The sequence below is a fragment of the Rhinopithecus roxellana genome, chromosome 11 (assembly GCF_007565055.1).
Source record: "Rhinopithecus roxellana isolate Shanxi Qingling chromosome 11, ASM756505v1, whole genome shotgun sequence".
Classification (NCBI taxonomy): Eukaryota; Metazoa; Chordata; class Mammalia; order Primates; family Cercopithecidae; genus Rhinopithecus; species Rhinopithecus roxellana.
The window spans coordinates 63421884-63437436 of NC_044559.1; the positions used below are offsets into that span (position 1 = coordinate 63421884).

At 39.3% G+C, this 15553-nt stretch overlaps 1 protein-coding gene across 1 annotated transcript in view; it reads left to right on the top strand.

Annotated features, from left to right (window-relative positions):
- LIPM (lipase family member M) overlaps positions 1–15553 on the top strand; it is a 17770-nt gene continuing 2217 nt past the window's right edge. The window contains exons 1-8 of the mRNA XM_010379611.2: positions 1–316; positions 5598–5715; positions 10473–10671; positions 11913–12022; positions 12438–12574; positions 12714–12860; positions 14176–14247; positions 15218–15289. Coding sequence (XP_010377913.1) covers positions 170–316; positions 5598–5715; positions 10473–10671; positions 11913–12022; positions 12438–12574; positions 12714–12860; positions 14176–14247; positions 15218–15289 — 1002 coding nt within the window. The 5' untranslated portion in view covers positions 1–169. The remainder of the gene's footprint in view (positions 317–5597; positions 5716–10472; positions 10672–11912; positions 12023–12437; positions 12575–12713; positions 12861–14175; positions 14248–15217; positions 15290–15553) is intronic.

Sequence of the window (15553 nt, forward strand, 5' to 3'; positions counted from 1 at the left end):
ACTTTGTGTTCTCCCTTCCCTATCAACTAAGCTTGCTTAATTTGCTTCAGAATTGGAAGAAGGAATTGCAGCAGAAAAATACGTGAAAAAGTTTTTAAACCTACAGATTCTTCTTAGTTTAGAATTAGTTGTTACATTGGCAGGAAAAAATAAATGCAGATGTTGGACCATGTTGGAAACCTTGTCAAGAAAGTGGATTGTCTCACACAGAATGGAGATGTGGCTTCTGATTCTGGTGGCGTATATGTTCCAGAGAAATGTGAATTCAGTACATATGCCAACTAAAGCTGTGGACCCAGAAGCATTCATGAATATTGTAAGTTGGGATTTTTGGGAAATGAGATACTTAACATGTTAACGTTTGTATCTGTGTATCATTTACATTATGTATTATATTTATACATGGTGGTGATTCATACTAGAAGAGCATAGTGATGAAGTAGCAAATCGTACTGGCAAGAATGCTAAACTGGATGTCAGTAGACCTGGGGTCTCCTCAAACAAATTTAGTAAACTTGGGCAAATGACTTAATCCCTTTGGGCTTCAAACACAATTTAACTTTTCCTTGAACACTTTGGTTCATTCTATGAGTGGAGAAACAATTAAGGCCTTTTAAGTTAACCCCAGTCCCTTGATTATTTCCATTTTGTCTGTATTTTTTATTCTTTTTTTTTTTTTTTTCCATATTGTAAAGGTGTCAGCCTTTGCTTCTTGCTATCAGGGCACCCACTTCTAGTAGCATCTTATACCATTCTAATCTACTCTTTCTATCCTGTTTCTGGACTGGTACTTTGCTGAACGGCAATAAAAGGACCCTGAGTTAGTGCTACAGAGAACCTCCTACAAGTGAAATGCATAAATGACAATACTTCTCTTTAGGTTTCCCAGGATTTTTTTTTTTTTTTTTTTTTTTTTGGTTACTTTTCAAATTCTAAGCTGGGTTTTAGTAATGGTCACCCTATGGTAACACTTACCCATAGCAGGGATTGTGACACAAGGTGCAGAGAGACTGTTCTATTTCAATTTCACTGCCCTGTGCAGTAGATAGGATCATTCACATATTTCAAATCCAGATACTGAGACTAAAGAGGTTAAACAAGTTGGACAAGGCCACACCAATGTAATAGCATAGCTACTATTTAAATTCAGGACTGCCTAAACACAAAGTTTATAATTATAAATACTATGCAATAAATCTTCCCAGGTGAGAAAGAGGAGAGGCTACCTCCAGATGAGTAAGATGATCTTGTGCAATGTCCATGTTCCACAGATTTATCTAACAAACTCTCAGGAAATTGAACTTTAACATGTATTTATACTGATTTAAGACCCTTTCTATGGAAGCTTCCTTACATGGGTTCAAAAACTGACAGGCCATAGAAATATTCTGTATCTTCATGGTGCTGAATATCAGGTTTCTTCTGACCATTCCAATGATTAGGTGGTTTGTCTAGGTAGTTAGCACATTGGTATCAGTCCTCAGGAGTCATCCTTCTGGCCCTGAGACTGTCCCACTTGAATTCCTCTGGTTTGGAGGTGAGGGGAATCTCTGTAGTGGCAGACAGAGATGATCTTCCTGGGCTCCACCCACTGGGTGTAACCACACCTACACACTATTGGGGCTTCAGGAGTCTGTAGACTAAAGCCCATTGAATTAGGCTCTGCCATTAAGCAACTATGCCTGGAAAAAACAAAGTAAAATAGAAAATTCACATGATTGGTGTAAATTCAACAAAACAGAATAAAAGTAGTTGCGAGTTTGAACTGGTTCTGAGGTGGGAGATGGGCAGGACTTACTTTCTGGTCCCAACAGGACACAGCGAATAAACAAGCACAAACTAGCAGGCGGTGAAAAAAACCAGCAAGAACCAGCAGGTGACCTGGAAGGCATCCTCTAGTTGCCCTGGCTGCTCATTAGCATGAGACACTCCCACCAGCACCATGACAGTTTACAAATGTCATAGCAATGACCCACAAGTTACTACCCCTTTCCATGGCAACGGCCCAGAAGTTACTGCCCCTTTTCTAGAAATTTCTGAATAACCTACCCCTTAATTTGCATGAAATTAAAAGTAGTTATAAGTGGGCATAACTACAGCTGCCAATAGCCCATGCACTACTGACTCTGGGAGCACCGTCTATGAGTTAGCCCTGCTTTTCAAGGAGCAGTACCATTCAGTAAAAGATTACTGTCTAATATTACCAGCTCGCCCTTGAATTCTTTCCTGGGCAAAGCCAAGAGCCTTCCCAGAGTAAGCCCCAGTTTTGGAGCTCACCTGTCCTGCATAGATTTGACTCTGTATACTCATGTAATATGGATTATGGTCTGTCTTATACTTTGATAAATAACTAGTTTTATGCATGTATTTTTTAAGCAAGTGTTTACTGAGCACCTACTAGGTCCATGATATTGTGCTATGCACTAAGGTTAGAGAGATTTAAGAATATTAAAAGCCCTGACTTTATGGAGCTTATAGTCCAGCAGGAAGGACAGATCCTCAATTAATCATTATAAGAGCAATGAGATAAAAGAAGAAAACATAAAATAAGGGGAACTAATGCAGAAAGCTTAGGAAAGCTTTGCTGAAGAACGGTTTCAAAGCCTGAAATCTGAAAGATAAATAGCAGTTACTTGAGAGGGTGGTAGCAACAAGATCAGCACATAGGACAGCTAGAGCAGCTAAGAACATGCCAGATTCAAGGAGCTGAAAGCAACCTATATCTGGATGGTCTTTTAAACATTGACTTTTTTATACTATTACAAAAGCAATATATGCTCATTATAGAAAATTTTAAAAATACAAAAGAAGGCAATAGTCACCAATGTACTCTGCACCCAGAACTGCTTTGTCATGCCTTTATCTTCATTCTAAGTCTGTGAGGTTTTGTTTTCTTAAAAAGACATGTCACGTACGATTTACTATTTTCCAACATTTTTTTCTACTTAACGGTGTATATCATGAAGAATTTCCCAACATTTTAAATATCCTTTCACAACATCATTTCACCTTGCTGCATTATGTTCCATTTTTTGAATAAATATTTGCCCCAGGTTGGATTCTCTGGGGGACAGACTCTGAGGCAGAATTCATACAAAAATGTTTTTTAAGGAGAATCATCATCATCACCTGTGGAAAGGAAGTAGCGAATCAGGAGTAAGGAAAGAAAGAAATCAAATCTTGATACGGGCTTCAAAACAGCCTCACTGAACTCCCTTAGGAGCTCTGGAGCTAAAACTGCTCTTCAGAGATGTCCTACGTTGGGCTGAGATGACCAGGCCTTTAGACCACAAACAGGTCAGTCACTGGATGTGGCAGGAAGGGATGTGAATTTGGAGGAAGTGGCTTTCTACAGCTGAGGCCATTCCTACAGAAGATGACAGCCAAGTGTTATCTGCTGACAGCACTTCTGGTGCATGGGACCAGTCATTTATTGTCCTGCATAAACTTTCCTGTCAAGTATAGCATGTGGACCATCTTGCCACCTATAGACAACATTTGCAGCATTTGTAGTTCCTTTTCTTCTCAGATGTCCATGTCCCAATCCCTACCTCCTTGGCTCTTTTGAGCAACTTCTATTCAACCTCAAGGCCCAGTCAAATTCTTCCTCCAGAAGACCTTGCCTGTCCAGCCCTGCTCATTTTGCTCCTCCTGCTCAGAATTCCTTTGCTCCTTCCTCCACTCTCATCCTTCACCCCTCATCTGATACATTACACATATCCTCTCAATAACGACTTGTCAGATTTCCTCCATTCTCATGTTTTCATGTATTTATCTTATCTCCCCAAATAGTTGACAACAGTGGTTCCTGAAGGATAGCCGTCAGATCAGCAGCATCTCTTTTGCCTGGGAACTTGTATGTCAATTTTTTGGGTTCAACCCAGACCTGCTGTATCAGACTATGAGTGGGGTCCCACAATTTGTGTTTTAACAAACCCTCTAAGTAATTCTGATGCATGCTAAAATTTGAGATACTTACACAATTTTTTTTTTCTTTGAAATGGAGTCTCACTCTGTCGCCAGTCTGGAGTGCAGTGGCGTGATCTCAGCTCACTGCAACCTCTGCCTCCCAGGTTCAAGCGATTCCCCTTCCCCAGCCTCTTGAGTAGCTGGGATTACAGGCATGCACCACCATGCCCGGCTTTTTTTTTTTCTTTTTTTTTTTTTTTTTAGTAGAGATGGTGTTTCACCATGTTGGTCAGGATGAGCTCAATCTCCTGACCTCGTGATGTGCCCACCTCAGCTTCCCAAAGTGCTGGGATTACAGGTGTGAGCCACCACGCCCGGCCTATAAAATGTTAAGGTTAAGTAGACAATGGTGTCTCACATACATACATGCACACATATACACTGCATTCCATAATGCTTGGTTCATTGAGTTTTAATTATAGTGGTAATTAATGCTTATTGAGTTCCTACTATGTCCTGGGGATTACAGTTAGTGTTACGTGTGCATTATCTTTTTGCATTTATTACAACAGTCCCATGGACTATGAACCATTAGAATTCCTAATTTACAGATGAGTGAACTGAAGCATAGGAACAGTTTAACTACATTTCTCAAGATTATGCAGCTAGTTCATATATTACTGTTAGAACCAGGGTTAAAACTCAGACAGTGGGACCCGGGAGCTTTCTCCTAATGACTATGCTTTTTTGGCCCTATATTCTACCTGGGCATGTGATGCCTGGCCTTCTTCTCTCTTGCTCTTTTTTAAAGCAGCCCCTAATGCAAATGGTTCTTTCCTTCTCTGCGTTATAACAATGGGCAAGAATAGTGAGGATGCTTAGAAGGTATTTGCAGCTGCAAATTTTCCAGAGTGTTTACATGTAACTACCGTGTAGAATAAGGATTCTTAACCAGGGGTTTGTATATAGGCAACAAGATATCTAAAACTCCTGAAATTGAATGCAAAACCATGTTTTTGTATCCACTGTATATCCATTTTTACAGTTCTCCTCAAATTCACAGAGGGAACTTTAACCTGAAAATGTTAGGAATCAATGCTCTTGAGTCTGTGGTTTTAGAACTGGAAAGAATCTTAGGAAATGCATGACCCAGGAAAGCTCATAAGCTGTCCTGGAACAGGTGTCCCACTGGCTGCTTTAGAACCACCTGATCTGTAACCTGAAGTGGGCTCAAGACTCTGTATGTTGCAATGCCCAGATGATTCTGATGCACAACAAGGTTTTGGAATCAGGGTTCCGGTCCAGTGGTTCTCAAACATTAGGGTACATCACAATTCCCTAAAGAGCTTGAGACACAAACTGCTGTGTCCAATCCTCTGAGTTCCTGATTCAGTAGGTTTGGTTGGAACCTGATAATTTGCATATCTAACAGATTAGTCCAAGTGATGCTGATGCCTTTGTCCCAGGGCCCATACTTTGAGAACCATAATTCTAGTCCAGTTTCCATATTAAGACAAAGAAAGTAAGGACTAGAGAGGGTTGGCAGATTTTTCTAAGGTAACATGATTAGCTTGGGAAAAGCAAGGACTTTGAGTTTTACAGCATCAAGGAATCTACTCTTACTTTTGGATCATTGAGAACATAGCCACAGAGAACTGAACTCAAAAGAAATTGTGCTTTTTCCATAGAGCGAAATCATCCAACATCAAGGCTATCCCTGTGAGGAATATGAAGTCACAACTGAAGATGGGTATATCCTTTCTGTTAACCGGATTCCTCGAGGCCTAGCGCAACCTAAGAAGACAGGTATGGGTCATGCCATGTCACCGCAACACAGCAGTCTTCTCTGCAGTTACGACTTCCTTGTGATTTGAATGCAGAAGAGAGCCTGGGTTCTTAGTGCAGACTGACGTCCATTGTTCAGGTCAAAGGATGGTGTCAGTTTCCCCATAATCTCCATCACCACCACCATATCCCTCCCCACTGCCACTAATTATCTCAATTAAACATAGTGTTTGCTTTTCAAAACACACCTTCAAGAAAAGTTCATTTCTTGACTTATTTTAGCACCTAACCCATTCCCCAAAACCCCTCCTATGTAGACATTCTAGAATATTTACTGACATTTCCTTGAACAGACCATACCAACCTCTGCTTATGAAGAATTCAAGCTTTATTATGGCACCTGGAGCCCACTCCTATACTCTGTATTCCTCATCTAAAGAGCACTTAAAATATTTAAGATGTTGCCTAGCTTTTTACTAAGGGCTTTTGAAAAACAAAAGTTCTATACGTACATTTTATTTTATTTTATTGTTTTATTTTATTTTGAGGTGGAGTTTCGCTCTTGTTGCCTAGGCTGGAGTGCAGTGGTGTGATCTCGGCTCACCGCAACCTCTGCCTCCCAGGTTCAAGCAATTCTCCTGCTTCAGCCTCCCCGGTAGCTGCGATTACAGGCATGCACCACCACGCCCAGCTAATTTTTGTATTTTTAGTAGAGACAGGTTTTCTCCGTGTTGGTCAGGCTGGTCCCGAAATCCTGACCTCAGGTGGTCTGCCTGCCTCAGCCTCCCAAAGCGCTGGGATTACAGGCATGAGCTACCGCACCTGGCGTATATGTACATTTTAAATGTTTGATATGTTTCCATAGTTCATACAATTCCACACTTTTGTATGTGGGATTTTCAGCTATTGTTATCTTTTTAAACATTTGTCTTCATTACTAAAATATGAATATTTTTCATTCTATTTGGCTGGATTCTTTTTAATATTCTAGCAGTAGGTTTATAGTAGCAACTATATTGTCTTTTATGTGTACAGATAATATAATTTCTTGTGTTATTTTGATATGCCAGATATACTGATATGATAAGTGCTTTATTTGTATTAGTCTCATTTAATTTTCACAATTACCCTAAGAAACTGCTACTCATATATGTTAAGTAACTTACCCAAAAAGTCTGTGCTAGTGCTTGCTAGTGAGGTGTAAAACCTGCACTCAAATAAAATCTCTCTCTGCCATTATAGCCCATGTTCTTAACTAGGACCAGAAAATGCTGGACAAATGCTATTGGGCTTTGGTGTAAAGAAACTTTGGGGTTCTGTTTTACTCTAATTTGTTCTTGTGTAGCTTTTTGAAAACTTTTTTTTTTCTTACTAGTTGCACAGCTGTGCCTTATACATGTCTAGCATGTGCCTTAAGCATCTTTGAACTTAAATTTCTTCCTCTGGACCACTGTTTCATCAGATGTCTATGCAGTTTGCTTTGGCCCTTCTTTCGGCCGACTTTATCAGAGTTCTTCCTTGGCCACCCTATTCAAAATTGCAGCTCTTTGCTACCTATTGAGTTCTAGCCCCTTACCCTGCTTACTTTTCCATATCGCACTTACTTACCATCACCTGATATAATAGATATTTTCATGTTTGTATATCATCTGTCTCCCCCCAATCAAAGGGTAAACTCAATGAGAGCAGAGACATCATTTGCTTTGCTCAAGGCTAGAACCAGTAACTAAATGAGTGCTGAGCACATTCTGATGCTAATAAATATTTGTGAGATGAATTATAGATTTTGTATAAATAAATGAAGAGCCTGGGGACATGGCCCCATGAATCCCAGGGGAGTGGGCAAAGCACAGTTCTTCCAAGCAATCAAGTGACTTAGCAATTATTAGGCATGGGGGTCATCTGTAGCCTCTATTCATGGATGGAATTTGTTTTCTTACATCCTGTTGATTCAGACTGTTCACACATTGCCCAGGTGTTTGAGGTTCAAGGAATCTGGCTCCTTGGTCCAGCTGGTGCAGAATACTTCTCACTAGTGGCCAGTGTTGCTGGCATGTGCCTCTTCAGAGGCAATCTCCCGTATCAAAAAAAAAAAAAAAAAAAAAAAAGATTTTTTCACCAACTTTTCAAAAAGAGAGCCAATGAAATTCATACTGAAAACAACTGAAAAATGTTTACTGAAAAGCTTATAGCTTGTGGAAGTGGCCTTTTTATCTTTATCAAAGGATCTTAGTTGGCTTCAATATCGAGAAAGAAAATAGGCTGGCCCATCCTCAGAAATGACAGCTGTCTAGCCCTTACATACTCACCTGCTGGCTGTAATTTAAATAGAAGACCTAGGGGATGTTTGAAATGATATAAATGAGCCAGTCCTCTTGTTAGGGGAATCAAAAGAACAAACTATATGGCTAAGTAGAACCAAGGAGACCGTAACCATGGGAAATGCCCTAAAGACTCTCACGGGGAGCATTGATCACCTTGGTTTGAGTGTCCTGTGTTAACACAGCTGAGGTCACCTCCCTGAGAGCTAAGAGGATGAACTAAACGACCAGACATCAAGGAAAACCTAAAATAACACCGAGTTCCTTTCTCCTGGCCCTTCACTAACAGTCCACAGTGACCTACACATTCTCTCCCTTGAGAGATAAAATGAGGCAGATTGGAATTCATGAAGACTGTCAAGATGCTGGATGAGTTTGGTGTAGAAGGGCTTTTGTCCTACAGGGAGACTGCAAGTGTGTTTGGTACCCCTTTACAGCAATAATAACAAAAGCTACCCATCTGATCTGAAGTCGGGCAGCATGCTGAGTGCTTAATGCACAGTACCTCATTTACCCCTCCCCTGCCAAAATCCTGTGAGGTGGGCAATTATCCTCATTTTGCTAATGAGGACGCTGCAGCTCAGAAAGTCACTTGCTTTAGAGAATTATAACAATAATAATGAAAGCAATAAAGCTGTTTTTTACTACAGGTGTCTTCTAAGCTATATTGTGGTGTGGATATTGCACTCATGATTTGATTTAATTCGCACAAGTCCCGTTGAGGGCATGATGTATTATTTCCTCCTAATAGGGCAGCACTTTATTAATCTTTCAGTCAAATGTGCTAATGACAAAATTTTATATATGCCTTAATTTATTGAACACGTTAGAATTCTTAAAACCCTTCATCCTTCTCTATTCTCTACTGATATTCTTGTAATTCTTTATTTTGATGTAATTTCCAATTTATGGAAAAGTTCTGGGAATAGTACAAGGGACTTCCATATACCGTTTGCCCTAATTTACCAAGTGTTTACAGTTTTACCTCATTTATTTTATCATTATCTCTCGCCCATCTCTTACGTGTATCTTAATGCTTTTTCCAAAACCTTTGATGGTAAATTTGAGACATACATCATGCCTATTTGCCCCTAAGTAACTTCAGCGAGTATTTTCTAAGAACAAGAGTATTCTCTTCTATAACTGCAATACATTTATCAAAGTTAGAAAACAAACATTGAGTGACATTAGTATTTAATTCATAGTCTATATTCAAATTTTGTCAATTGTCCCAAAGTCCTTTATAGCTGTTTTCCCTCCTCCCGTCCATAATCTAATCCAGGGTCATTTACTACATTTGGCCATCAAGTCTGTTTCCTTCATAAACAATTTCTAAGGTTTTGTCTTTTTGATTTTTGCATTTTTGAAGAGTTTTGGACAGGGATTTAATTTGCTTTATCTGATGTTTCTTCATGGTGTGTGTGATTCAAGTTATATGTTTTTGGCAGGAATAACACAAAAGTGAAGTCAGATCTTTCTTGGTTCATCATATTATGAAGCAAATAATGTTGGCTTGTTCCAATACTGATAATAACTAATGACTTTTAAGGTGGTATCTGACAGGTTTTTCTAAAGTTAGTATTTTTCCTTTTGTAATTAACAAATAAGTCATGGGAAGATATTTTCAGGATATGTAATATTCTGTCTTTAAACTTTTACTCACTAATTTTAACATTCACTGATAATTTCAATCTTTCTGAATTTGTTAGTTGGTATTATACTGTAAATCAATATTTTGTATTTACTAAATGGCATGTATTTACTAAACGGCATTCTGTAAATAAGAGCTTTTCCTTCCAATTATTTATTTGTTCATTTATTTATTGGTCGGTACATGGACTCGAGCATTCTTATTCAATGGGATATAATTCTTTACTATAATTATTTATTTTGATGCTCAATATTTTTGTATTTGAACAGTGGGAGCTCCTTCAAGCTGGCTTGTGGATCCTTTTGACAAGGTCTCTTAATCACTAAACCATTTATATAGAGAGAGAGAAATAGATATAGATATAGATAGTGTGTGTATATATATGGTGTGTGTATATGTTATATATATGGTGTGTGTATACATATGGTGTATATATACACCTTAATAATCATACTATACCATCTACTGGGGCACTTTCAATATTTCTGAAGAGCCCAGACAAGTCTGATAATAATTACACAAAATTAACAACAGAAGTTAAACTTTATAGATTCTTTTTCTGCCGGGCAACATGCCATCCATTCCTTGTGCTCTATTTTATTAAAGCATAACACAAATCTTATTTTACTGATGAAGAAATCAGGACACATAACAAAGGTTAAGTAATTGGCCAAGATAACTAAGCTAGCAAGCAGCTGAATCAAGATCTGAACACAGGTTTGTTTGATCTGAAAGCTCTTATTCATTACTGGATAACAAGAAAGGGAGAGAACATTTCACACAGTTGAAATTGTCTCTTTTTGCAGGTTCCAGGCCTGTGGTGTTACTGCAGCATGGCCTAGTTGGAGGTGCTAGCAACTGGATTTCCAACCTGCCCAATAATAGCCTGGGCTTCATTCTGGCAGATGCTGGTTTTGACGTGTGGATGGGAAACAGCAGGGGAAATGCCTGGTCTCGAAAACACAAGACCCTCTCCATAGACCAAGATGAGTTCTGGGCTTTCAGGTACATGAAAATCTTGAGAATGGAGGTAGACATGTCTGCCTTTCAAAAAAATGGGTAAAAAATTATGGCTTCTAGCATTTGGTTGATTTATTTTGGTTAAGTCATCATTATCTTAACATGATATCCCCCAATTTTCTTGATTAACTAGTGATTCCTTGGTTGAAGTAGTGAGGAATGCTGAGTTTCCCATGTAGAAGGTTGGGTCTAGCTAACAGGGTGAGAATGGTGATTGGTCTCAGGTGATTGAGATTGGAATGAGAGAAGTGTAGATCCATTTCCTTGTACGGGGGTAATAGTATAATAGTACTCCAGAAGGAGAAGAGACCAGGCAGCATTAAAAAAAAGAAAGGAAATTATTAAGCCTAGTGTGTTAGTCCGTTTTCACACTGCTGTAAAGAACTGCCCGAGACTGGGTAATTTATAAAGTAAAGAGTTTTAATTTACTCACAGTTTAGCGTGGTTGAGGAGGCTTCAGGAAACTTATGATCATGGCAGAAGGTGAAGGGGAAGCAAGGCACCCTTTTCACAAGGCTGCAGCAAGAAGTGCTGAGCAAAAGGGGGAAGACCCCTTTATAAAACCATCAGATCTTATGAGAACTCACTCACTATCACGAGAACAGCATGGGGGAAACCACGCCCATGATTCAACTACCTCCACCTGGTCTCTCCCTTGACATGTGGGGATTACGGGGATTATGGGGATTACAATTCAAGATGAGATTTGTGTGGGAACACAAAACCTAACCATATCACCTAGGGACCATTGATCTGACTTACACATCTCTCATGCTCGTACAAAAGATGTTTAATGCTTTTATTTAAATTACCTATTGATGTTCAACTCACTTTTTATACCTATCAGAGAAGGGCCACTTCAACATCTTTATAACTATTCCTGTAAATGAATCTGCATAGCCCTGTGCTGTTCTGCTTAACGGTAGAACAGGACACTTCCACTAGGAGTTGGGTTATGTGCTCAGTAAATATTAGCTGAAGATGATTATTGCTGTATGACAACATCTTGAGAAAACAGCAGTTCGCTGACAACCTGCAACTCCAGAGACACCCATGCACCACAGGTTTGAAAGAAATCCATTCTGAGTGTTGTGAGGGACACAGTAACAAGCATTCAGGGTTGATAACTCAAGGGCTTGTTTGTAAACCCGGCGGCGGGGGGTGGGGGTGCTTTTGTTGGTTTCTGATTATAACTTTTCATATAACTTTGTCTTTTCCCCTTGTAGTTATGATGAGATGGCTAGGTTTGACCTTCCTGCAGTGATAAACTTTATTTTGCAGAAAACGGGCCAGGAAAAGATCTATTATGTCGGCTATTCACAGGGCACCACCATGGGTAGGTTCAAAGAAAAGCAGGTTTGTATACTCGGAAGAAATGTGAGCATACGACGCAAGCTCTATCCCTGAAATCAGTCATCTTGTGCTTCCTTCAGACCTGGTCTTGTCATCTTCAGATTCATGTAGTCCCCAACAATGTGTCCTAGCATATACACACATGCGCTAGATATAGCATATCTCTCAATATAAACATTTTCTCAAAGCCAACGTCATTATATTCAATTATTTATTTAACTCATTGAGCACCTACTACTTGAAAGCAAATATGCTGGTATCATAAGGACCTTATAATTTTATAGGAGAGGTAAGATACAAATACATAATTATTGAAATATCTTGTTAAAAGCAAAATAAATATTTTATGAGTTCTAAAAATATTCAGTATTCATGTTGATATATTTCTTCTTTTGTAGGCTTTATTGCATTTTCCACCATGCCAGAGCTGGCTCAGAAAATCAAAATGTATTTTGCTTTAGCACCCGTAGCCACTGTTAAGCATGCAAAAAGCCCTGGGACCAAATTTTTGTTGCTGCCAGATATGATGATCAAGGTATGTGACTCCTCAGAAAATTTCCTATGTACGTAGAAAAATCTTCTAGCCCAATTTCCTAAAACAAACTTTTAAAATTACAGTCACATCTTTTCTGTCTGTCATGTAATGACTACTATGTCACTTCATGTTTTTACAGGGATTGTTTGGCAAAAAAGAATTTCTGTATCAGACCAGATTTCTCAGACAGCTTGTTATTTACCTTTGTGGCCAGGTGATTCTTGATCAGATTTGCAGTAATGTCATGTTACTTCTGGGTGGATTCAACACCAACAATATGAATATGGTAAGTGGGAGCCTAGTAAATTCCCAGAGTCCCAGCATAAAGCTGGGAGGCATATGGCTCACCCCTGGAGGGAGAGCTAATGCCAGTGAAGACTCATAGTAATGATATATTCCCAGTAACTCAGTTCTCTCCAAACTGTAAGGAAATAAGGGAAATGCTTCATTATGGACTGAAACAAGGTTAACATAAGGGCATTGCTAGATATTAAATCACAGACTATAGGTGGAAGAGGTCTGAAAGCAGCTTTACTACAGTGAATTAAATTAAAAAGCGCGATTAGCATGTGTTACACAACAGAGAGAACTGTCATGCATCATCCATCTCTACCCTCCACTGGGGTCCTGTAGGTTTGTAGTTTAAGTTCTTTGATGGAACATCAGGGACCTTCATTTTGGCTTAGGCTACCAGTTGGTATCACTGGGTGGATTCCCTAGGAAGCATACTCTGAGATGGAGATTAATGTGAGCAATGATTTGGGTTCTGCTCTAGGGATAATACCTAGAGAAGGAAAAGAAACAGGATTAGGTAGATGAAAAAGTCAAGTAGTGATGCAGTCTCAATAGGAGACTTCGTTGATCTTGCAGGGATTTGTGAAGATAGGATGACCCTTCAGAACCATCTCAAGTTAGGAAGAGAGGGCTGAGTCTTTATACACCATGTCAATCAGTCATTTAATGTTGCCGCACCAGTAACAGGGGAGCACTGGGCAATGTATCTCCCTACAATTGGAGCAATCCTCAAAGCAGGCTGAGAGTGGAGGGCTGTTTGCCAGCAGCACTGCCAGCAGCTGGGGCAACATTTCTTTAATTCTGGAGATTTTTTCTTCTTTTTTAAGATTAATAATTTGATTTATAGTAACCATTTGATAAGCATATATTACATACTAGGTTAATTTGTAACCTATACCAAGCCTATGAGTGTTATTAACATCCCCACTTTGCAGATTAGTGTACTAAGATTTAGTGGATTAAATGACTCACCCAAATTCACCTAAAAATTAAACTGCAGAGCTAGGATTTGAATACAGGCCCAATACCAGAGCCCTCATCCTAAATATCACTAGTAAATTTTTTTTTTTAAGTAGAGGCCAGATCTCTGATAAGAAGCTATTCTCAGATGAAAAATACCAGTGTCTGGCAATACATTTAGTGACATTTTATTTATGTGCATGTACATATTTTTGTTTCATAGATAATTGCTGATAATTTAATAATGTTCCCATTTCTTGTTCTGACACCCAGGAGATTTGGTCTTGACAGGGTATACATCTTGTGAGTTTTTCTATGTCCCCCAAAATACTCATGCTTTGTTACAGAGCCGAGCAAATGTATATGTTGCCCACACTCTTGCCGGAACATCTGTGCAAAATATTCTACACTGGAGCCAGGTAAGAATGTTGAATTTGCAGTCTTTGCTAAATGTCCTTTCATATTTTGTATAGAATAGTCAAAGGACACCCTTTAGATAGCCCAGGGATTATTGGATTATTTCACACTTATTCTAAGATGAAATGCAATATTGTCGATGCTATTTTGATGGAAAATTTGATCTAGATCACTGACACTTTTCAAGAAATGGGAAGAAAGGACAGAAGTAGCCTAAGGACTTCTTTAGATCTTAAAAGTATGAATTTAGATGATCCAAGTGAGACTTCTCTCTATCTGTAGACACCTCAAAGATGTGGCTGGACAGAATTATGTTTCTACATCTTCTCTTCAGCTTCTCCAACAATACAGTCAACTAGAAACAAAAATGCTAATGTGGGGTCTGTCAAAAGAGATATTCACAGGAGTCCTTCACACTGCAAACTTTACCTGCAATTACAGGAAACACACACCTCTGTGTGTCTATGTGGTGTGTGTGACAGAGAGAGGGACGGGGGAAGGAGAGAGTTCTCTCTGTTGAAGGGTGGAGAGAGAGACAGAGGGTGGGGGAGAGAGAGAGAGAGAGCGCGCGCGCAATTGTACCTTCAAAACCAGAGAAGAATTCTAAGTTGGATTAAATTTTGGTTGCTATCTTCCAGGATCACTACATTGCACAATTCCAGGGCACAATGCCCCATTGTAGCCCACAGAGTTGTGGAGGATACCCACTCACATTAACTACAATGAGTATGCACTTCCTGGAGTTGATAATGCAATGATTAAGAATTTATGTAGTCCCTCTTTCTTCTCAAAGGGCCTCATTCTTTCTTACCATTTTCCTGAGACGCTTATCCCAATGTTGAACGGAAGAGCAGCTCAGCCTTTGCTCTCTGCTTCCCTCACGAGTGCACACTGGGTAGCACATTTCCACCACCCCACCATGCTTATCCACTGAGACATTGGAATACCTTGCAAATTTTTGTTTCCTTTTAGGCAGTGAATTCTGGTGAACTTCGGGCATTTGACTGGGGGAGCGAGACCAAAAATCTGGAAAAATGCAATCAGGTAAGAGAATCGAATAGACCATCTGCTGAAAATATATACATTGGAAATGTATGACAGGGAAGTTATAATGACAGTTTATTCTAGATAAGGGAATAAAATGTGAAAATTTAGGCAGAAAATAATAGTTCATGTTTGACTCCATTTGAAAATGGTTAAGTTCACAGTTTAGCCAAGAAAACTCTCTGCTTTTACAATGGAGTAGGAGGCCTTTTTTGCTGAGGCTGTCTCCCTGAACAAGGTACTGGGCTTCTCAGGAGCAAGATG